At 39.1% G+C, this 25,377-nt stretch overlaps 1 protein-coding gene across 1 annotated transcript; it reads right to left on the reverse strand.

Annotated features, from left to right (window-relative positions):
* Positions 1-23,704: 23,704 nt before the first annotated feature.
* Positions 23,705-24,640, reverse strand: Or6c66b (olfactory receptor family 6 subfamily C member 66B). Its single transcript, NM_001000702.1, has one exon. It carries the CDS (start codon positions 24,638-24,640, stop codon positions 23,705-23,707), a length of 936 nt encoding a protein of 311 aa, NP_001000702.1.
* Positions 24,641-25,377: the final 737 nt, after the last annotated feature.

Genomic DNA, 25,377 nt, shown 5'->3' on the forward strand with positions numbered 1-25,377 from the left:
TTTTGTTAATTTGGACGCACTCTCTGTGTCCTCTCCTTAGTCTGGCTAAGGGTTTATCTATCTTGTTGATTTTCTCAAAGAACCAACTTTTGGTTCTGTTGATTCTTTTTATGGTCCTTTTTGTTTCGACTTGGTTGATTTCAGCTCTGAAGTTGATTATTTCCTGCCTTCTGCTCATCCTGGGTGTGTTTGCTTCTGTTTGTCCTAGAGCTTTTAGGTGTGCTGTCAATCTGGTGACATATGCTCTTTTCTGTTTCTTTCTGCAGGCACTCAGCGCTATGAGTTTTCCTCTTAGTACAGCTTTCATTGTGTCCCATAAGTTTGGGTATGTGGTACCTTCATTTTCATTGAATTCTAAAAAGTCTTTAATTTCTTTCTTATTTCTTCCTTGACCAGGTTATGACTGAGTAGAGCACTGTTCAATTTCCACGTATATGTGTGCATTTTTCCCTTATTCTTATTGAAGACCAGCTTTAGGCCATGGTGGAATGATAGTATGAATGGGATTATTTCTATCTTTCTGCACCTGTTGAGGCCCATTTTTTGACCAATTATATGGTCAATTTTGGAGAAAGTACCATGAGGAGCTGAGAAGAAGGTATATCCTTTTGCTTTAGGATACAATGTTCTATAAATATCTGTTAAGTCCATTTGGCTCATAACTTCTCTTAGTCTGTCTACATCTCTGTTTAATTTCTGTTTACATGATCTGTCCATTGATGAGAGTGGGGTGTTGAAATCTCCTACTATTGTTGTGTGAGGTGCAATGTATGTTTTGAGCTTTAGTAAGGTTTCTTTTCTGTATGTAGGTGCCCTTGTATTTGGGGCATAGATATTTAGGATTGAGAGTTCATCTTGGTGGATTTTTCCTTTGATGGATATGAAATGCCTTCCTTTTCTTTTTTGATGAATTTTAGTTGAAAATTGATTTTATTTGGTATTAGAATGGCTATTTTAGCTTGTTTCTTCCGACCATTTGCTTGGAAATTTGTTTTCCAGCCTTTCATTCTGAGGTAGTGTCTGTCTTTGTCTCTGAGGTGTGTTACCTGTAGGCAGCAGAATGCAGGCTCCTCGTTGCGTATCCAGTTTGTTAATCTATGTCTTTCTATTGGGGAGTTTAGGCCATTGATGTTGACAGATATTAAGGAATAGTGATTATTGCTTTCTGTTACATTCATATTTGGATATGAGGTTATGTTTGTGTGCTTTTCTTCTCTTTGTTTTGTTGCCAAGACGGTTAGTTTCTTGCTTCTTCTAGGGTATAGCTTGCCTCCTTATGTTGGGCTTTACCATTTATTATCCTTTGTAGTGTTGGATTTGAAGAAAGATATTGTGTAATTTGGTTTTGTCATGGAATATCTTGGTTTCTCCATCTATGTTAATTGAGAGTTTTGCAGGATACAGTAACCTGGGCTGGCTTTTGTGTTCTCTTAGGGTCTGTATGACATCTGTCCAGGATCTTCTGGCTTTCATACTTTCTGGCGAAAAGTCTGCTGTGATTCTGATAGGTCTGCCTTTATATGTTACTTGATTTTTTCCCTTATTGCTTTTAATATTCATCCTTTATTTTGTGTGTTTGGTGTTTTGACTATTAAGTGTCGGGAGGAGTTTCTTTTCTGGTCCAATCTATTTGGAGTTCTGTAGGATTCTTGAATGCTTATGGGTATCTCTTTCTTTTGGTTAGGGAAGTTTTCTTTTATGATTTTGTTGAAGATATTTACTGGTCCTTTGAGCTGGGAGTCTTCACTCGCTTCTATAACTATTATCCTTAGGTTTGATCTTCTCACTGAGTCCTGGATTTCCTGTATGTTTTGGACCAGTAGCTTTTTCCTCTTTACATTATCTTTGACAATTGTGTCGATGATTTCTATGGAATCTTCTGCTCCTGAGATTCTCTCTTCCATCTCTTGTATTCTATTGGTGAAGCTCGTATACACAGCTCCTTGTCTCTTCTTTTGGTTTTCTATATCCAGGGTTGTTTCCATGTGTTCTTTCTTGATTGTTTCTATTTCCATTTTTAATTCCTTCCACTGTTTGATTGTATTTTCCTGGAATTCTTTCAGGGATTTTTGTGACTCCTCTCTATGGGCTTCTACTTCTTTATTTATGTTTTCCTAGAATTCTTTCAGGGATTTTTGTGATTTTTCTCTGTAGGCTTCTACTTGTTCTCTAATGGAGCTCTTCACATCTTCCTTGAAGTCCTCCAGCATCATGATCAAATATGATTTTGAAACTAGATCTTGATTTTCTGATGTGTTTGGATATTCCGTGTTTGCTTTGGTGGGAGAATTGGGCTCCAATGATTCCATGTAGTCTTGGTTTCTGTTGCTTGGGTTCCTGCGCTTGCCTCTCGCCATCAGATTATCTCTAGTGTTACTTTGTTCTGCTATTTCTGACAGTGGCTAGACTGTCTTATAAGCCTGTGTGTCAGGAGTGCTGTAGACCTGTTTTCCTGCTTTCTTTCAGCCAGTTATGGGGACAGAGTGTTCTGCCTTCGAGTGTGTAGTTTTTCCTCTCTACAGGTCTTCAGCTGTTCCTTTGGGCCTGTGTCTTGAGTTCACCAGGCAGGTCACTTGCAGCCGAAACATTGGTCTTACCAGAGGTCCTGAGGCTCAAGTTTGCTCATGTGGTGTTGCCTATGAGCTCTCCGCGGTGGCCGCAACCAGGAAGATCTGCGCCGCCCTTTCCGGAAGCTTCCGTTCACCAGGGTTCCAGATGGCATTTGGTGTTTTCCTCTGGAGTCAGAGATTTGGGCCTAGTATAGACTCTTCTGGTTTCCCAGGCGTGTCTGCCTGTCTGAAGGTTTATCTCTCCCTCCCACGGGATTTGGGTGTAGAGAACTGTTTATCCGGTCGGTCTCTTCAGGTTCTGGTGGTGTCTCAGATGCAGCAGATTTAATGCTCCTATGCCCTTATCCAAGGGAACCCAGAGGCCGTATTCAGTTTCCTCTTGGGCCAGAGATGTGAGCAGGGGTGGGCTGTGTTGGTGGTCTCTTCTGCTCTGCAGTCTCAGGAGTGCCCACCTGTCAGGCGGTGAGTTCTCTCTCCCATGGGGTTTGGGAGCAGAGCAAGCTGATCTATTCTTATCTCATTGTGCAAAGCTCAAGTCCAGATGGGTCAAGGTCTTTTACATAAAACCAGATATGCTGAATCTAATAGAAGAGAAAGTAGGGAAGAGCCTTGCATACATTGGTACAGGGAAAGCACCAATGGTTTATGCTTTAAGATCAACAATCAACAAAGGGTAACTTATAAAATTGAAAAGCTTCTACAAGGCAATGGATACTGTCAATAAGAAAAAAATGGCAACTAACAGATTGGGAAAATATCTATGCACCCTATACAGGGCTAATATTCTAAATATACAAAATAACTCAAGAAATTAGACTCCAGAAAAATAAACAATCCATTTTTAAAAAAATGGGGTAGAGATATAAACAGAGAATTCTCAACTGAGGCATCTCATATGGCTGAGACGCACTTAAGGGAATGCTCAACATCCTTGGTCATCAGGAAAATGCAAATCAAAACAACCCTGAGATTTCACCTCGCATCAATCAGAAGGGCTAAGATCAAAAACTCAGCTGACATCAGATGCTAATGTGGATGTAGAAAAAGAGGAACACTCATGCATTGCTGGTGGGATTGCAAGCTGGTACAACCACTGTGTATATCAGCCTGGCCAATCCTCACAAAATTGGACATAGTACTACCTGAAGACCCAGCTATTCCACTCTCGGGCATATACCCAAAAGATGATCCAACATATAACAAGGACACATACTTCTCTATGTTCATAGCAGCCTTATTTATAATATTCAAATACTGGAAACAACCCTGATTTCCCTCAACAAAGAAATGATATAAAAAATGTGGTTCAATTACACAATGGAGTACTACTCAGCCATTAAAAACAATGGTTTTGCCTTCTGGGCTCCATCTCTGCCTAGAGCTGGGGCTGTTCCACATCTCTCAAAACCAAAACTTGGCTACAGAGAGTCTGTCTGCCAGAAGAGCTCTCCCTCCTCAACCCACACTTTATCTCTAATGACTTTCCAACAACTGCAGGGGGCTACCTAGGCAGTATAGGACTGAAAATCCACAAAAAAATTTACTCATGACTTGTCCTCAAACAGGTTACCTTAATTATCAAGATCTTAATAATTAAGACAAGTTGATCATGCCAGACCATCTCCATGGACAGAGACTTCCATATCTGCCATTCTTCAAGCCCATTTTAGCCATCTCATCTGTAAACTCTCTACCCATGCCAGAAACCCCAGGAAAAGAAGACACTAAAGACATGGTTCCTGACTGCATCCAATTGGACTTTCAATTCTATACCCAGGGAATATAATGGATATGTAATTGTTAAATATAAATCTATATGTATCATTTCCTACCAGAATGCTATATGACCAATTGTATATCTTCACTATGCTTTTTCTTATTGTATACTAGCTACTTTATAGTTCGTTAGCAATTACTTTCTCACAGACTTGATGTAATGCTGCTTTGTTTGCCTTAGTACAGTCTGTTAATTCTCTTTCATGACCTAAGAGAATTATAGCTGAACTTATCTTAGGAATTATTGCCTTAACTACTATCTTAGGGTCAGTTGCAGCTTCCCTAGTCCAACATGTACACATGCTATTCATGTAAATTCTTTAACAATAAAATATATATTTAGCACTGATTACTCAGGATAGAATTGATAGAGGTTTGTCTGATAGAATTAATGCACGAGAGGAAGGCATCCTTTGCATAGGAACTCAAATTCAAAATATTAAAACATGTTTAACTACCTCATGTCATGACAATTATAAGTGGATTTGTGTCACCTCTCTGCCATAAAATGGGTCAGAGAACTACTAGAAACAGATACAATCACATCTACAGGGTATGTGGAAAACAATATACAACTTTCTATTGATTTGGATACTTTACATTCCCAGATCAGTGCCATCAGCTACTCCATACTGAAGAGTTCTTCAGCAGCAAAATTGACTGATTATTTTTCAAATTTAATCATAATTTTTTAAAGATAAATTTTATGAAATTTTCTTATAAATTTAGGAATTATAGGATTAGTTACTCTGCTTCTGTTTCTTCTTCCAATAATCTTCAGTTGCTTAGGATCTACTATCATGTCTGCTCAAAGGGAGATTTATATGCTGCTTTTATACTATTTGAAGGGAAAAGATGTCACGAGCCATAATGGGATAAACTAATAACTAGCAGGTAATCTCCCTTATTGAACAAGGCTGTAAGGGAATTTATTTTAGGAAAAATTCCTACTGTTATATTTTCCTATTGTTATAAGCATATATAACAATCATTAAGTAATAGCCCACCCTTTTGGAGCAGATCTTTGCAGATCTATGAAGATGTACTGTCTTATAATGATGCTATATAGACTAAGAGATGACTTCTTAAGTCTTAATGATGATCCTATAAGAATTCAAAAAATTAAATCAGTGATTATTAATCTCTTTTATAGTGGGACTGCTATTAAGTCCTTTTCTGGATATTCAAAGCTTCAGTGAGAATTCTACCAGTCTCCCAAGTGTCAACAGTTAATTGCCCTCAAAAGTAACCAGATTTTCTCCTACTCAAGAGATTGTAAAGCAATTAACCAAAGGTCAGAAAAAGGGTAATAATGATTTATTATATAGGTGCTAGTACAGAAGATACAATACTGACTGGGTTTATCTATACAAAACTTCCCCCATAACTTAGTTATGGTTTTAAAACTTCAGTGAACTTTGGAGCTGAGACAGACGGTGAATGATTAGCCAGATAATTATTCCTAATGGATATGCATGTAAACATTCTCTGTTGTCAATTTCTATTTCAATTTATGGTTTGATATTTTTGTGTGAACTTGAGATGAACTCTGTAGCATGTGAACATGTATTCTGAAAGATATGTTAGTACTGAGGACAAATAAATGAAAAAGAGAAAGAAAAACCTTTTTTACCCCTTAGGAGAACTTTTGCCTTTCCCCATTTAGAGTAGAAACCCTTTCCTTTTACACCACTTAGAAGAACTTGTCCCTTTCCCCACTTAGGATCTTTCAGCTTTCCTCCTTAGACAGCTTTCATCGAAAACATTTTACAACTTAGTAATGAATGCTGTGATCACATTTCTTTTCTTTTTTTTTTAATTGAACATTTTTTTACTTACATTTCAAATGTTATTCCCTTTCCAGGTTTCCCATCCATAAGCTACCTATCCCATTTCCCTCTTCCTTATTCTGTAAGGGTATTCCCTCTCCCCAACCACCTCCTTCCCACCTCCCCACCCTGACATTCCCCTACACTGGGGTATTTAACCTTCACTGGACCAAGGGCTTCTCCTCCCCATGGTGCCAAACATGGCTATCCTCTGCTACATATGCAGCTGGAGCCAAGGGTCTGCCCATGTATAATTTTTGGGTAGTGGTTTAATCCCTGGGAGCACTTTTCAAAGTGTCCCTTTTCTTCCTACAGACCTCCAAAAGCAGGCTGAACATTAGAGCACAGCAATTACTGATAAGACAGAACAAAGGCTACTTATTTAATCCTTTCCTGTTTTAGGAAGAGGTGCTAGTGCCAGAGATTGCAGTTTGCAGCCTAAGAAAAACAGAAGACAGGTCAGTTACAGTAGCATAGTAACTTAGAATTAGATAAGTAAACTTTTTTATTATACAGCAACCCTAAATAGCTCATAAGACAAAGTCTTTCCCTTGCTGATGTTCTTCTCCCTCCGCTGCCTTAAAAAGAACTGACATAAATTGAAGACCCACATTGGGGCTGGACCCTGGTAATGAAGGGGCTCCTGACTCCAGCCCATATATAGCAGAGGATGGCATTGTCCACCATCAATAAGAGGAAAAGTCCTTGGTCCTGTGAAGGCTCATTTCCCCAATGTAGGGTAATGCCAAGGCATTGAGATTGGAGTGAGTAGGTAGGAATGGGAGCATCTTCATAGAAGCAGGGGGGAAGGTATGAGAGGAGGGAAGGGGACAACATTTGAAATGTAAATACATAAAATATCCAAGAAAAATAAAAGAAAAGAAAAGAACTAGCACATCCTGAGTTTTGCAGGCAAGTGGATAGAACTAGAAAATGTCATACTGAGTGAGGTAACTCAGACCCCAAAGTACATGCATGGTATGTACTCACTAATAGTGGGTATTAGCTTTGCAAGTACACAATACCCAGACTACAATCCACAAAACTCAAGAAGGTTAACAGTCGAAGTGCCCAAGTGAGGATGCCTCAATCCCACCTGGGAGGAAGCAGAAAGCAATCATGGGGGAAGGGGATGGGGATGGGGAGAGAAAGACCTGGGTGGGGAAAGGGACAGGGAGGGGAAGAGGGGAACATGATCAGGATTTTGGTGGAGGGAACAGGACTGAAGCCCTAAGGACCAGGTGAAAGAATGAAAACAGGCAACTTTGGGAGATAGGTATTGGAGGGACCCTGTAGATTGTACTAGAGACCTGGGACGTGAGAGATTCTCAGGACTCAGATGGAGGCACCATAGATGAAATGTCCTACAGAGGGGAGAGGGAACTTGTAGAGTTCTCCTCCATAGAAAAACAAAGCATCCGCAGAAGTTCTACCACAGTGTGGTGCACAGCTACCATAGTAGGACAAATTTGGTGGAAGTGTACTTGAGTGTGTTTCTTCCCATCTCTGAATGTCCTGAACCATAAATATCAGGATTAACAGACAGTGCAAGACTCCCATTTGGCTGTGCAGAGATGACCAGTCTGAGGTAGCAGCAGAGCCCTGTGGGCTGTGTGCATAGGGACAACTCTGTGGGGTGTGTGCGTATGGACAGCTGTGTGGGGGGTGGATACAGGCAATGCTATCTATGATATGTCTCACATTGGATGATATTCCACGTTCGGAATTTTTTATTTGTATATAGAAATGGGTTTAATAACTCACTGTGATTCTAATTTGTCTTATATTCATCATTTCTTAAAACTCTTGTATGTGTTTTTATAATAAAAAATAAAACAATCCATTAAAAAAAAGAAAAACAAAGCATCATGTGGAGGGATGAGGCTGCAATCACACAGTCAAAAGCTCTGACCCAGAATTATTCCTGTCTGAAAGAACTGCAGGGTCAAAAATGGAGAAGAGCCTGAGGGACAGGAGGTCCAGCGATTGGCTCTAATGGGGACCCAGCTGAAGGGGAGACTCCAGGGCCTGATACTGTTACTATTGTGTGCTTACAAAGAGGAGCCCAGCATGGCTGTACTCCAAAAGGCTCAACAAGCAGCTAAAAGAGTCAGATGCAGCTATTTACACCCAACCAATGAACAGAAGCTGCTGACTACTGATTGAATTAGGAAAAAGCAGGACATGTAAGACCTGATCAGCCTTATGTCCGGGAGGTCCCACTCTTAAAAATACAGACATGGAGAGCGATGTAATCAAACAAGATGTTTAATGATCCAGTGTGCTGGGGTGGCCCTGTAATTGGGACAGAGGCGACCCTGAGTAGCAAAAGCACACACTTTTTATACACTTGTGGAGGACAACCTTTGGCAACAATATGAGTTGGTCCTTGATGATGCACATTGATCTTTACACTACCCTCCTCATTACTTTAGTACTTCTAAGAAAGGAAAATCAGTGTGAATATAAAACCATATATATAATCAAGCCATAGATAGATAGATAGATAGATACATACATACATACCTATAGATATAAATAGATACATGTAGATATAGATATATAATCAATATTAAAATAAAGTTACAAACCCCCATAACTATAGCTGTGTCAGAAGAGGCAAGATCAATTTAAAGTCAGCTATTACCCTAAAAGTAATTTGAAGTAAAAGTAATGACAATAAATGAATTAAATAAAGGAAGGGACTGGGGGAGAGAAGAATGCAAAAAAGAATAGAAGGAATAAAAAATCCTCTTTTAGGATATGAGTTATGTAATTAAAACTGGAAAGTAGCAAGAAAAAGAATTGTTTTAAATTGTAAAATCATGGGGGAAATGAAGTGACAGTCATATTAAAATAAGTAAAACAGTAAGAGAAAAATATTAAAACCAAAGCAAACAATCCCCATCCTCAAGCCAAAATGAATTAGAAGAGTTTTTTTTTTTCTTTTTAATATTAGATTGTCAAGATTGACAGAGTAGGGCATTTAAACTTGGTTCTTCTATTACTCTTTTTTTGACTGGCATTCAGGCTGGTGTATAGCCTAAGTCTACCAGGATACAGGGTTTTGTTTTAGTTGTGTTCACTTTAAAAGTGACCCTTAGAGGTTTGCCAGTCACCCTGATCTATGTGATCTGTGGGCTAAGCAGATTCTCACTCATAGAGGCTCTCAGAATGTGCACTGTAGAATAGCTAACATCCATCCCATAGAGTGTTCTCAAAACACTGGAGAGTGAGGGAGGCAGAGACCTGAGATCTGTTCTTGAGAAGGTGAATAAATGGAACACAGACTTGCCCCCTGCTGTTCTCCTTGTTCTCAGATCCTACCCAGTAGTGAACCATCCTGCCCTAGTGAGGAGGCTACAAAAATGAAATGACATGCTGGATATAGGCTCACAGATTTCAGTATCGCAGTCAAATACACATGGCAGAACATAACTCTGGAGACAGACTTCTAGAGTCATCTGGCCACAGTCTGAGGGCTGCGAGCCTTTGCCATTGTTCACAGGTAATGAGGTCTAGAGAGCAGGACCACTGGCTACCTCAGTTCTCAAAGTTTGAGCCTCTTTAACCTCTCAGTGTGTCAGTGTCTGATCTTCCTCTATCCACTGTTGTCTCTCATAGATCACCACCCTTGTGATTATCTAGGATATTCAGAGCATCCCTATTCAATGTGGCACTTGCAATAGCCACCTAAATATGAAAGGCAACAAATAATTTTCCTGTGAATTACAGGCCTGCCACTCAGGAGAAGTTTCTCTTGTAGTGAATCCAGCCGCTGAACTTAATATTGGTAAAGACTGGGTTTGTTTTATGTATCTCTATAAAGCAAGCAGTATTTGCCTTATGCAATATTTACAATCTCAGAATGCTTGACATGTGTGAAATAAATGAATATATAATGAGATTATATATATATATATGTATATATATATATTACAAAAAGTCAAGGAGACTGTAAAATGCATATCAATATCAAAAATTAAACTATAATTTAAATATATAATTTAAAGAAACAGTAAAATGAGTGTGAAATCTTAAGACATAATACTCGATTTTAATTGTACTTTTCACTCCTTCCATATACTGTATGTTTTTTCTTATAGAGCATTTTCCACTTGCCAACAACATCCTAGGCTAGTTCTTTTTCTACTATGTCTGTTTAATGTAGTTATATTGTCGCTAAAAGCATATGAAAAATTTACTAATCTTGGCATTCTTTACTCTTTTGGGTAAATACCTACTATCTAGAATGGATTTCTTTCTGTTTATTTATCTGTAATTTCAACCACATATTTTAGAATGAATAGTGTCTGTGGGATAACCACAGCTTTGGTGAAATTGTTAAGTGTTTGATTGACATGATAGTTCCTCAAGAAGTAAATTAAGGAACTTGACATGGGAAGCAATAGAGCTAATAGACAGACAGACAGACAGATAGATAGATAGATAGATAGATAGATAGATAGATAGATAGATGATAGATAGATAGAGATAGAGATAGATAGATAGAGATAGATGGAGATGCAACTTCCATAAGCAAGAAAAATACAATCATGTGAAAGGAGTGAGTGGAAAGCCCTTTCCCTTGGCTGTGCAACGGCATCTTCAGAACTGTTTAAAGGATGAGTGGCAATGGGCAAATCACTGAGGCCAAAGTTACTATGAGTAAATATTGCATAGAAAAATTTTATTAGCTCTCTGTCTTTGTGTATGTGCAAACAATCTACAACATGTGAGAAGAGTCATGGGTTAAGTGGATGAGGTTGCAGTAATAGAGTTTCAGTTGCAGGCAGATGATCACTGGGGGGGGGAGAATCAATTGACTAAAGCAGGTGACAAGGAAGCAATTTTCAGATGATTACATACTTTATTGCTATGATACCTGTGTAGGACCAAGGTTTGCAGATTGTTGCATAATAATCATAGGATGTTGCAGCCAGTGAGGAATACTGGTCACTTCTAGAATGAGAAATAAAACACACACATAAAAAATGTGAAAAGCACACATTACAGCAAATAGCTGTGCTCCCTGCAGGTATATAGATAAGAAATCATGGAATGCATACTGTAGAAATTAGACTTCTACAAAAGAGAAATTTGCAAGATACACTGGAGTTCTCAACCTAATGTTTGACAGTGTATACATAATGACGGTCATGTTCCCTCTTACACTCAGTAGGTACATTTGAATCAAAAAGGAGAATCTCACAGTTCATAACTCTCAGCCATCAATAACTGCAGAACAATAAATTCTGTTATTTATGCTGTACTTGGTTTGACAAACTCTGGATTCTGATAAGTTTGAAGATAAAAGTGGAGCTACTAATATCGTATCAAATACATGGTTAGTATTTTTTTCTTGATACACAATTTAGTTTGTTATATTCACAAGAAGAGAGAAATTTGTATTTAAGCCTCAAAATAGAAATTCTAATTTATTTAGAAAATATAAAAACTATGTTAATGGAGAGAAAAATGGCAAACTAGTTATCTATGTGAATTGAAAATTTGTAGCCAAAGTTGTTAGGACTGGAAATAATCAATCTGTATTTTATAAATTAAAACATATTTTGTTCCCACTTGGAAAGTTATTTGTCATATATTTTTGATGACAACATATGGAAATTATTACTTTTTGAGTTGTAAACTCTTTCAAAGTTAGCTAACAAATACAGTCTCTCATGAAGTTGGTGTCATATATTTCTGAACTATGTTGTGACCAACTGAGATCTAGGCAGAAACACTGAGGCAAGAATTGATGAAATGTATCCAGCATAATAAAACAAGTTAAGTCCTTGATTTAGAAAACTAAGTACCAGTGTAGATGGAAGTACATAGATACTCAGCTCCATCTTTTTCCAGACATAGTCCCCACATACTTTGCTGATTAACTTTAACAAAGGAAAATATCTGTTTCAAGTGAGAAATGTGACTTTACTTTTATCTCTTTATCAGACTGTCACCTTTATATTACAAAGTCACTTAATTATTACAATTTAAGCATATTAAGGTTCTTTATTTCTAAAATTTATCTTTCTGGTCTAAACTCCAATTATCAAGGGGTGAAAAAATGAGTTAACATACTCCCAAAATTTTTGTTGCGTTATTTAAATGCTGTGTATAATATGATTTTTCTGACATTGTCTAGTTTTACAAGCTTTCCCAAAGTTTTCTCAAAGGCCTCAGACACATTCTCCCTGTTTTAGATTATATTACAAGAGGAATCATTGAGAGGAAAACAGAGCATACACATTCCTGTAGGCAGAAAAACAGGTGCATATCTGACAACTTTGATTGCTCTGGGAGCTATTATGTACTGTGGGAATATAGAATGCCATCTGTGACATTAAGCTTCTCATGAAGCAAAGACAAAAGCTGATTATGGGCATATTGAGTGCTGAGAAATTGTCCTCTCAATTACTATTTTTAGGGAAAAGAATCACACTGAACACATAGCTCTGTCATAAAACAATTTTCAACTGGAAAATCCATACCACGTGTCAAAATGAAGAGAGAATTTTCCAGGGTGGCTATGAAGGACCTTGGGAAAGACCACGAGTTGAAGTTGAATGAATCTGAGCAGTAATAAAAGATTTTTTCAAAGTAAATCCAGAGAAGCAGAGGATTTAGAGAGGTTATATGAGAATTCTGATGGCTTATTTCACAGTAAACCATTAGCATCAAACACTCCATGTTTCCAACAAATACAAGTATTCATATATGAGAATTTAGGCTAGGCTTCATACTTTGCAATGGTGACCAAAGAGAAAAACAATATTCAAAAGTTGAGATAACAGGAGTGGTTGTGGGGCTGAGATCATAGTAGCAGGTACATGAATCATGAGAGGCTGAGTTTAGCTGGGAAAGCCATGGCACACATGTATTTTTAGACACAGAATCCTAAACCTTGGGCCATGAATGCATCATAAACCTTCAATCATTTCTTTTTAATTTCCTCTATAAGTGTACAACATTTATACACGAAATAATAAATTTCATTATGCCATTTTCATAACAATGTTTAATGTAATTTGATCACTTTTATTTTTTTATCCTCCTCTGTTTTCTTTACTCTCCACTGTCCCTATCCTCTTTGCAAAATAGTCCTACTTTTTTTTTTTTTGGCAAAAAATGAGGGGATATTTATTTATTTATTTATTTTCAAGATTTTTTTAAAATTTATTTAATACTTAATAATAATTCTTTGGTTTCCAGGCAAATATCCCCCTCCCCCCTCCCCTTCCTTATGGGTGTTCCCCTCCCAACCCTCCCCCCCATTGCCGCCCTCCCCCCAACAGTCTAGTTCACTGGGGGTTCAGTCTTAGCAGGATCCAGGGCTTCCCCTTCCACTGGTGATCTTACTAGGATATTCATTGCTACCTATGAGGTCAGAGTCCAGGGTCAGTCCATGTATAGTCTTTAGGTAGTGGCTTAGTCCCTGGAAGCTCTGGTTGCTTGGCATTGTTGTACATATGGGGTCTCGAGCCCCTTCAAGCTCTTCCAGTTCTTTCTCTGATTCCTTCAACGGGGGTCCTATTCTCAGTTCAGTGGTTTGCTACTGGCATTCGCCTCTGTATTTGCTGTATTCTGGCTGTGTCTCTCAGGAGCGATCTACATCCAGCTCCTGTCGGTCTGCACTTCTTTGCTTCATCCATCTTGTCTAATTGGGTGGCTGTATATGTATGGGCCACATGTGGGGCAGGCTCTGAATGGGTGTCCTTCAGTCTCTGTTTTAATCTTTGCCTCTCTATTCCCTGCCAATTGTATTCTTGTTCCCCTTTTAGAGAAGGAGTGAAGCATTCACATTTTGATCATCCATCTTGAGTTTCATTTGTTCTAGGCATCTAGGGTAATTCAAGCATTTGGGCTAATAGCCACTTATCAGTGAGTGAATACCATGTATGTCTTTCTGTGATTGGGTTAGCTCACTCAGGATGATATTTTCCAGTTCCAACCATTTGCCTATGAATTTCATAAAGCCATTGTTTTTGATAGCTGAGTAATATTCCATTGTGTAGATGTACCACATTTTCTGTATCCATTCCTCTGTTGAAGTGTCCCGCGCTTCGTCTCGCCAGCAGGAACGACGCGGCACACACAGGATCCTACTACAGAAAAGCTTTAATGCGTCTTGAGAGGGAGAGCATAAGCTTACAATGCGGAGACAGAGAGTGAGGAATAACCGTCCCTTATATAGGAAACTATCCTCGCCTAGGACGTGTCACTCTCTGACTGGTCGCTGCCAATTATGCCAGATGACGTACCAAAACGTACGTGTCCGTTTGAGTAGGGAAGTTACCAGGCGCCTGCGTATTGCCCTTTTTACTAGGTGCGTTCTGCCGGATGCCGGTGCCATCTTGTAATGGAGTTTGTGAGGACAGCTCCTCACATATGTGAGGACAGCTCCTCGGACAGCTCCTCACATCTCTGTGAGGACAGCTCCTCACAGATCTCCTCACATCTCCCCCTTTTCTGTTTTTTTTTTAAGCAAACAGGACACCCAGATATAGGAGGGTGAAGACAGAGGTCATATCCTCGTACAAAGTTGGCGAACCTGTACAAGAGAGATACCCTTAGGCTGTTGTTGGGACCCACGGCACTCCTGACCCGTCGCACTGCCATTTTTCGAGGGAGGGAAAACTGGGGCAGAAACCCTCATGTAATATGACATGCCTTCCAGGGAGTGTATTTGGTAGAACTTCCCTGTGCGATGCTAAGCTCGTCACCCCTCATGGGCTGCTCAAGCCGGACACTCTAATCCTGTGCAATGAACCGAGGTTCTAGGAGTGCAAGAGCTGTCCAGCCGGCGACCTGTTGCTTGAGCATGGTCAACCAGATATCGGCTGACGCTCCTTGTTCAAGGGCTACAAGCGCCTGGGCGATCACTACTTTGTCCTTTCTTGTTTGAGATCTCAATTTGCAAAGCAACCAGAGGAGTAACACTAATCCACAGCAGAGGATCACTCCAAAAAGTCCCACTCCCACCCATTCCTTGAAATAAGAGACTGCTGAGGTGATCCAGGACGACAATCCCTCTGTCAAAGACAGGTCCAGTCAGGTAGAATTTACTTGAATGATGGTCACTCTCAGCTCCCGAAGTGTCTGTTCAAACTCCGAGGTCCAATCCTGTAACAGATGCTGTGAAAGACTCTTAGACAGATTAGCAGCTTGGGTAAATTTGCCATATTATATGGAGGTGACACAAAGGCCTGGGAGTTTTTGCTCACAGCCAAGCTGGGCCAGTTGCCATAGAATGTCTAATTGCTCTCGGACCAGATCTATACGTTGGTTGACAAGCATAAGGCCTCCCTATATCTGAGTATTGGCTGAGGCCTGTCTGTCCCGAGCCACAGAGATGGTGGCCGATAAATCATTGATAGTTTGGGTTGTCTGTACTGTATTTGACAAGGCCAATGCCGAGGCAGTAACCGAGGCAGCGACTGCTGTCGTAGCAATAATGCCAGCAATAATAGCAGAAGTACCAAAATCTCTTTTTCCTCTAAATAAGGTAATGGTCCCCGAGGTATCAACAGGGATCTGGATAAAGCGAGGCATGCGGGTAACTACTGCGATATTTTATATGAGTAGCTGTCCAGACAGAGGGAGCAGGCTTGATGTTCCCCATCCAGGAAAATGACAACCGTCCCTTTTCGCCCTTTCCTCCAAGTAGCATCGCCATGGGCGTAAGATCAGTGCAGCTACCATTAGCGCAATGTAAGGCCACCACCATAGAGAACTGTGGCGTTAGCCACAATGTCCTCCTCACCAGTTCCCCATATGGCCTCCCTTAACCAAGCAGAAGATTGATTACATAACATAATGCAAGGGAGATCAAAAGATGTTTTGTTGAATATGCCAAAGGCTGCCCTTAAGGGGAATAGTCCTATTTTCTTTTAGTCGTTCAACCTGTGGATCCTTAGGTAAATAGGCCAACCCTAAATCCCTGTTAGTGGTACACCACTGGCATCGGGAGTGGAAAGGTTGACATTATTCCCCATCGTAGCTCGCCCTGCACCGTTGCTGGCATCCATGGAAGAAGAGTGAGGAAGTGCAGGACTCCCAGTCCCTTCTGGATCACTTGCTGTGATGCTCCGAGTAAGGCATGCTGGGATCCATATGGGAATTTCATTGTCCTGTGGAAAAACACAGACAGCTCCCCTGGATCTTATTAAAACAGGATCTGGGCCTTTCCATTCATTTGTTAATACATCCTTCCATTTGACTAATTCTTTTGTCCTCTTGGGCTCTGAGCAATGTCGCTCAGCCGCTGTTCGTCCAGCTTCATCAAGATTTAAAAAATTTAAGGTAAAAAGGGCCAGAGCAGTGGCCACTCGGGGTGTTGGGGGGAGTTCTATCATAATTCCCCTTCTTTGTTTTATTAAATATGATTTGAGCGTCCGATGAGCACGCTCTATGATTCCCTGTCCTTGAGGGTTGTAGGGCAGGCCCGTCAGGTGGGTAACCTGCATCTGAGCACAAAACTGACTGAATGTTTGAGATGTGTAGGAGGGGCCATTGTCAGTTTTTACACATTTTGGCTTTCCCCAAGCACTCCATGCTTCAAGGCAGTGCTGAATGACATGTGTTGTTTTTTCTCCTGTAAGTGGGGTGGCATGTAGAATGCCAGAACATGTGTCTATAGATACATGCACATACTGTAATTTTCCAAAAGTAGAATTATGAGTAACATCCATTTGCCAGATTTGCAATGGCTGTATTCCTCTCGGGTTGACCCCGATGTGAGGAACTGGGAGGAACTGGCAGCACTGTTGGCATTGGGTGACTATATCACATGCCTCTTTTCTAGTAATAGAGAAGCGGCGGCATAAAGTTTCTGAGGTGACATGGAAATTGCCATGAAAGGCTTTAGCGGCCTCTAAAGGAGAGGCCAGGGCCACAGCTATCATTTATGTGGCTTTGTCAGCCAAATCATTCTCTGAACTCATTGGGCCAGGGAGTCCAAAATGGGCCCGTATATGAGTAATGTATACAGGGAATCTTCTATTTAATAGGATAATTTGGATTTTTTGGAAAATATCTGCCACCTTACTAGTGGTTTTAATTATACCGGCGGTTTCAAGAATACTAACAGCATTAACCACATAGGAGGAATCTGAAACAATATTTAGAGGAACCTGGAATTTTTCAATGACCTCCATGACCACTAGGCATTCTACCACTTGGGGTGAGGTTTCAAAATATTGTCGTGAGAATACTTGGGAGTTTACCACATATGCTCCCACCACTGTTTTTGACCCATCCGTATACACTGTTATCCCCTCCTTTAATGGTCTGTGGGATGTGATGTGAGGGAAAACAATAGGTGATAAACAATGTTGTTTATCACCTTTAGTCATTCTCTGGTGGAACTTTTGGGATCACTTACATAATGGATCACGTTGATGGTTTTCCGTATATTAAACCATCCCTGCATGCCTGGGATGAAGCCTATTTGATCATGGTGGATGATTGTTTTGATGTGCTCTTGGATTCGGTTTGCCAGAATTTTATTGAGTATTTTTGCGTCGATATTCATAAGGGAAATTGGTCTGAAGTTCTCTTTCTTTGTTGGGTCTTTGTGTGGTTTAGGTATAAGAGTAATTGTGGCTTCATAGAAGGAATTCGGGAGTGATCCATCTGTTTCAATTTTGTGGAATAGTTTGGATAATATTGGTGTGAGGTCTTCTATGAAGGTTTGATAGAATTCTGCACTAAACCCGTCTGGACCTGGGCTCTTTTTGGTTGGGAGACCTTTAATGACTGCTTCTATTTCCTTAGGAGTTATGGGGTTGTTTAACTGGTTTATCTGTTCCTGATTTAACTTCGGCACCTGGTATTTGTCTAGGAAATTGTCCATTTCCTGTAGATTTTCAAGTTTTGTTGAATATAGGCTTTTATAGTAAGATCTGATGATTTTTTGAATTTCCTCTGAATCTGTAGTTATGTCTCCCTTTTCATTTCTGATTTTGTTAATTTGGACACACTCTCTGGGTCCTCTCATTAGGCTGGCTAAGGGTTTATCTATCTTGTTGATTTTCTCAAAGAACCAACTTTTGGTTCTGTTGTTTCTTTCTATGGTCCTTTTTGTTTCTACTTGGTTGATTTCAGCTCTGAGTTTGATTATTTCCTGCCTTCTACTCCTCCTGGGTGTATTTGCTTCTTTTTGTTCTAGAGCTTTTAGGTGTGCTGTCAAGCTGCTGACATATGCTCTTTCCTGTTTCTTTCTGCAGGCACTCAGCGCTATGAGTTTTCCTCTTAGCACAGCTTTCATTGTGTCTCATAAGTTTGGGTATGTTGTACCTTCATTTTCATTAAATTCTAAAAAGTTTTTAATTTCTTTCTTTATTTCTTCCTTGACTAGGTTATCATTGAGTAGAGCATTGTTCAATTTCCACGTATGTGTGGGCATTCTTCCTAGATTGTTATTGAAGGCCAGTTTTAGGCCGTGGTGGTCTGATAGCATGCATGTGATTATTTCTATCTTTCTGTACCTGTTGAGGCCCGTTTTTTGACCAACTATATGGTCAATTTTGGAGAAAGTACCATGAGGAGCTGAGAAGAAGGTATATCCTTTTGCTTTAGAATCGAATGTTCTGTAATATCTGTTAAGTCCATTTGGCTCATGACTTCTCTTAGTCTGTCTACGTCTCTGTTATTTTCTATTTCCATGATCTGTCCATAGATGAGAGTGGGGTGTTGAAATCTCCCACTATTATTGTGTGAGGTACAATGTGTCTTTTGAGCTTTAGTAAGGATTCTTTTACGTATGTAGGTGCCTTTGTATTTGGGGCAGAGATATTTAGGATTGAGAGTTCATCTTGGTGGATTTTTCCTTTGATGAATATGAAGTGTCCTTCCTTATCTTTTTTGATGACGTTTAGTTGAAAATTGATTTTATTTGATATTAGAATGGCTACTCCAGCTTGCTTCTTCTGACCATTTGCTTGGAAAGATGTTTTCCAGCCTTTCACTCTGAGGTAGTGTCTGTCTTTGTCTCTGAGGTGTGTTTCCTGTAGGCAGCAGAATGCAGGGTCCTCATTGCGTATCCAGTTTGTTAATCTATGTCTTTCTATTGGGGAGTTTAGGCCATTGATGTTGAGAGATATTAGGGAATAGTGATTATTGCTGCCTGTTATATTCATATTTGGATGTGAAGTTATGTTTGTGTGCTTTCATTCTCTTTGTTTTGTTGCCAAGACGATTAGTTTCTTGCTTCTTCTAGGGTATAGCTTGCCTCCTTATGTTGGGCTTTACCCTTTATTATCCTTTATAGTGCTGGATTTGTAGACAGATATTGTGTAAATTTGGTTTTGTCATGGAATATCTTGGTTTCTCCATCTATGTTAATTGAGAGTTGTGCAGGATACAGTAACCTGGGCTGGCATTTGTGTTCTCTTAGGATCTGTATGACATCTGTCCAGGATCTTCTGGCCTTCATAGTTTCTGGCGAAAAGTCTGGTGTGATTCTGATAGGTCTGCCTTTATATGTTACTTGACCTTTTTCCCTTACTGCTTTTAATATTCTTTCTTTATTTTGTGCGTTTGGTGTTTCGACTATTATGTGACGGGAGGTGGTTTTTTTTTTTTTTTTTTTTTTTTTTTTTTTTTTTTTTTTTTTTTTTTTTTTTTTCTGGTCCAATCTATTTGGAGTTCTGTAGGCTTCTTGTATGCCTATGGGTATCTCTTTTTTTAGGTTAGGGAAGTTTTCTTCTATGATTTTGTTGAAGATATTTACTGGTCCTTTGAGCTGGGAGTCTTCACTCGCTTCTATACCTATTATCCTTAGGTTTGATCTTCTCATTGAGTCATGGATTTTCTGGTTTTTTTTTTGGACCATAGCTTTTTCTGCATTACATTATCTTTGACAGTTGAGTCAATGATTTCTATGGAATCTTCTGCTCCTGAGATTCTCTCTTCCATCTCTTGTATTCTGTTGGTGAAGCTTTTATCTACAGCTCCTTGTCTCTTCTTTAGATTTTCTATATCCAGGTTTGTTTCAATGTGTTCTTTCTTGATTGCTTCTATTTCCATTTTTAATTCCTTCAACTGTTTGATTGTGTTTTCCTGTAATTCTTTCAGGGATTTTTATGTCTCCTCTCTATGGGTTTCTACTTGTTTATTTATGGTTTCCTGGAATTCTTTCAGGCATTTTTGCGATTCCTCTCTGTAGGCTTCTACTTGTTCTCTAAGGGAGTTCTTCCTGTCTTTCTTGAAGTCCTCCAGCATCATGATCAAATATGATTTTGAAACTAGATCTTGCTTTTCTGGTGTGTTTGGATATTCCGTGTTTGCTTTGGTGGGAGAATTGGGCTCCAATGATGCCATGTAGTCTTGGTTTCTGTTGCTTGGGTTCCTGCGCTTGCCTCTCGCCATCAGATTATCTCTAGTGTTACTTTGTTCTGCTATTTCTGACAGTGGCTAAACTGTCCTATAAGCCTGTATGTTAGGACTGCTGTAGACCTGTTTTCCTGTTTTCTTTCAGCCAGTTATGGGGACAGAGTGTTCTGCTTTCGGGCGTGTAGTTTTTCTTCTCTACAGGTCTTCAGCTGTTCCTGTGGGCCTGTGTCTTGAGTTCACCAGCCAGGTAACTTGCAGCAGAAAAGTTGGTCTTACCTGTGGTCCCAATGCTCAAGTTTGCTCGTGGGGTGTTTCCCACGAGCTCTCTACGGCGGCAGCAACCAGGAAGATATGCGGCGCCCTTTTCCGGGGCTTCAGTGCACTAGGGTTCCAGATGGCGTTTGGTGTTTTCCTCTGGAGTCCGAGATGTGTGTGCAGAGTGCAGTCTCTTCTGGTTTCCCAGGCATGTCTGCCTCTCTGAAGTTTTAGGTCTCCCTCCCACGGGATTTGGGTGCAGAGAACTGTTTATCTGGTCTGTTTCCTTCAGGTTCCGGCGGTGTCTCAGGCACAGGGGTCCTGCCGCTCCTGGGCCCTTCCCTACGGGAACCCAGAGGCCTTATACAGTTGCCTCTTGGGCCAGGGATGTGGGCAGGGGTGGGCAGTTTTGGTGGTCTCCTCCGCTCTGCAGCCTCGGGAGTGCCCACCTGACCAGGTGGTGAGGTGTCTCTCCCACGGGGCTTGGGAGCAGAGAGCCAATAGTCCTACTTTAAGTCTCAGATAAAACAAAGCAAAACCAGAATCTGTATATATGAGAGTAAACATGGGATTCCTGTCTTTCTGAGCCTGGCTCATTTCACTTAATTTGAGGACACCCAGTTCTATCAATTTTCCCAAAAATGTTTCAATCATTATTTCTGGCTAAATAATACTCCATCATGAACTTATGCTGGATTTGTCTTCATTTATCTGTCAAATAACATCTAGGCTGAAGCTGTCAATTTATAACAATTGTCCAAAGATATGCTGGGATATCAGTTGTATGGTAGTTTAGGTTCTTTCAGGTGAATAATCAGGGATTGTATATCTGAACTCTATACCAGCTCAAATTTCAGGATTTTTTTTAATGTCCCTATTGTTATAATAGCAGAACTAATTTATATGCCCATGAGATAGATAATAATTCTTCCTCCTATATCTGGGCCACTATTCATTGCTTTTCATTCTCTTGGTGCCACATTTTATTTTTTAAATTAAGATGAATTCTAAAGAAAGTAAATTCACATGAAGATCGAAGAAAATGTTCACTTGAATAACATGGTGTCCACTTTGTCCATCATCAAACTAAGTACTTTTACTTGGGATAAACAGTTTATGGTGTCCACTTTGTCCATCATCAAACTAAGTACTTTTACTTGGGATAAACAGATTCAAAATATCAGTTGCTAAACTGAACTAACCATTAAGCTAGAAAAATTAGGAGAACCAAGTTTTTTGTTTTCTGTTTTAATTTTTTGTTTATTTCTCTATCTGTTTAATGAGATGGACTTACTCTATTATATAGCCCTGGCTGTCATGGAACTCACTGTTTAGACAAACCAATCTGGCCTCCAACTTACAGAGATCTACCTGCCTCTTCTGTCTGAGGACTGGGATAAAAGTTTAATGCGACCATGCCTAGGTCTGAATCAATATTCTAAACTCTATAATCTAACTTTTGAAAAGATGAAAAAGCACCTAAATTTTTATTATAAATATAGTAGTGTGCCTCTAAACTCATTCCCCTTCAGTTGACATTGAATATGTTCCTCAACAAAGTTGCCTGGAGAGATTTATACCTATTTTCACTTGTTAATTATTAACATAAATTTAAAGTAAATTTTCTATAGTTTATTTTGAAAATGTATACATAAAAGTAATATTGTACAGACTTAGCACGTTGGTTTTCCCTAACAACCTTTCTTGGAATGAGGCATATTAGTATACAGCAAACATTCTTAGCCCCACATTCTCAAACATATATAAAAAGTCAATGTTATAAATAAAAAACGACTAAACAAGAGAAATATTAGAAAACAACTTAAGTTATTATCGAGATAGCAGTTAATTTAAGAACTCCCTGAGACATAGAACAAATATTACATTTCACTGGCAGAGAAATCCACAGATCTGGAAATGAACGCATAGACCCTCTTTCCAAGAAAATTTTAGATGAGCTCAAAGTTTGGCATTAGCAAATCAACAAAAAAAATATTCAAAATGCTTAATGGTCAGGGTTTAAGAGTCTGATTTTTTTAAAGCAACTTTTAGAAATTGACACTACAGTCTATTAAGTAGCATGCATTATGATAATAAAGAACAGGACACACTGCAAAGACATAACACCTATGCACTGCATTACACAGCCACTATTTAATATGAACAGACCTTAGGAAATACAACAAGAAGTAGCCACACAGCAGAGGTGGGGGACATTGGCTCAGGGAAGAGCTTAATTGAAAAGTGTCTATATATTAAGAAATATTTTTTCAGAGTTGCTTTTATTAGCTATTGCTTGTTACTCAATGGATAAGTTCTTTGAAAATAAATTCATTTTTTAAATGTCATTCTCATTTTGATGACATCAAATCAGTCACACTCAGAAAAAAAAAAAACTTTAAGAGTTAATGTCATATATTTGAAGTAGATTCCTGTATTTTGAGAAACATTTTTTCTTCCATTTTTATTAAATTGGGTATGTCTTATTTATATTTCAAATGTTATTCCCTCTCCTGGGTTCCTGTCCATCAGCCCCCTAACCCCTCCCATTACCCTTCTACATGAGCGTTCCCTTCCCCATCCAATCCCATTACCGCCCCCCAACAATCCCCTACACTGGGGTTTCTACTTTGGCAGGACCAAGGGCTTCCCCTTCCACTGGCGCCCCAACAAGTCTACTCACTGCTACCTCTGCAGTTGGAGCCCAGGGTCAGTCCCATGTATAGTCTTTGGATAATTGTTTAGTCCCTGAAAGCTCTGGTTGGTTGATATGCAATTAAATTTTAAAATGATAACTATGTCAAGTAAAGATGACATGGAATATATAAAACATTCAGCTAAGTTAAATACAATAGTGGATAAGAAATAAAAATAATGTAAATGCACAAAACATAATGTTTCTCTTGAAAAATGAAGCAGTGAATTTCTTTTTCATTACATTTTATTTGAAATACACCTTTTGATCAAGTTTTTAAAGGATTCTTTTACTTGTTTGTTTCTAAGGGAGTAAATAAAAGGATTCAGCATCGGGGCAACAGAGGTGTTGAGGACTGCTATACTTTTAGTCAAAGTCACTCCTTCCTTTGCTGAAGTCTTGACATACATGAATATACAGCTTCCGTAGGAAATGGACACAACAATCATGTGTGAGGAGCAAGTAGAAAAGGCCTTTTTCCTTTGCTCAGCAGAGGGGATTCTTAGGATTGTCCTAAGGATGAATGAATAGGACAGAATCACTAATGCTAAGGTTACAATGAGAGTAAATACTGCCAGGAAGAATGCAAAGAGCTCCAGAAAGGCAGTGTCTGTGCAAGAGATGAGCAGCAAGGGGGAAGAGTCACAGGTGAAATGGTCAATGATGTTGGAGTCACAGAAATCCAGTTGGAGGCCCATGATCACAGGTGGAAAGATGATGAGAAATCCAGCCAGCCAAGAGCCAACTATGAGCTGCATGCAGACCCTGTTGCTCATTATTGTGGCATAATGCAAGGGCTTACAGATAGCCACATAACGGTCATAGGCCATAGCAGTCAGAAGGAAAAATTCAGTTGCACCCAAGAGTATGAAAAAGAACTCCTGAGCCAGGCAAGAGTTGAAGGAGATGGTCATGTCTCCTGTCACAATGCTCACAAGGAACCGAGGAATGGAAACTGTTGTAAATGCGATTTCTAAGAAAGAGAAATTTCTAAGGAAGAAGTACATGGGTGTCTTGAGGTGTGAATCTACCAGAGTGAGGGTAATAATGGTCAGATTTCCAGTAATGCTCAAAATATATGTGAGAAATAAAAATATAAAAATCACAATGTTTAGCTTTGGATCCTTTGTTAATCCCAAAAGAATAAACTCGGTCACAGATGTTCGATTTTTCATTTCTTCTTATGTTCTGCCAGATCTGTAACTGTGAAATGAATTAGAGAGTCAGGATAAGTTTGAATTATATTTGTGGTTAAATACCTTTGTTTCATCATACCATACAAAAATTGTAAAAATATATAAAGTGAAACATTAAATCATTCACCAATTAAACTGTTTTAAAAGTGAACATTTACTGCCTCCAAACAATTACACATTTGGTGATTGCCTTGGACCTACATATATTTAGGATCAAGGTAATCAATTATTAGTTCTAAGTACATTGATAGATGAAAACAATGCCATTCCCAGTTTTTACTATAGTACATTAGCAGATATATTTGAAAAATAAAATACTTAAAAATGAAAAATATTATTTTATTCTGAAAACTATTTCAACAAAGGAATACATTACTTTGTATACATCAAACATTTAGATATTATTTGTCAATATTAGAAAAAAAATTAGAACTATTCTTGACTGTCTGAAAAATAGTTTAGCAAACGAGTCAGAGTCACTAAAATCAACATGGTATAACCCTAAAGAACCAAACGCAGATATCTCCAAATTTCAAAAAAACACTTATAGTGTTTCTTTATTGAATTAAACAATATTTTCATTATATGGAAAATATTTTAACAGCCAGATAAAGAACTCAGGTCACAGAATAACTAGAAAATAGAAAAAGGAATAAATGAAAAACAGAACATTACATACACTTGCCAGTGTATAATGCCAAGTGGTCTTAGCTGAG

Source organism: Rattus norvegicus, chromosome 7 (genome assembly GCF_036323735.1).
Source record: "Rattus norvegicus strain BN/NHsdMcwi chromosome 7, GRCr8, whole genome shotgun sequence".
In the NCBI taxonomy this organism is placed as follows: Eukaryota; Metazoa; Chordata; class Mammalia; order Rodentia; family Muridae; genus Rattus; species Rattus norvegicus.

Bases quoted from the DNA above. Each gene is read 5' to 3' on its own strand.
- Or6c66b (NM_001000702.1), bottom strand. From the start codon at position 24,640: ATGAAAAATCGAACATCTGTGACCGAGTTTATTCTTTTGGGATTAACA.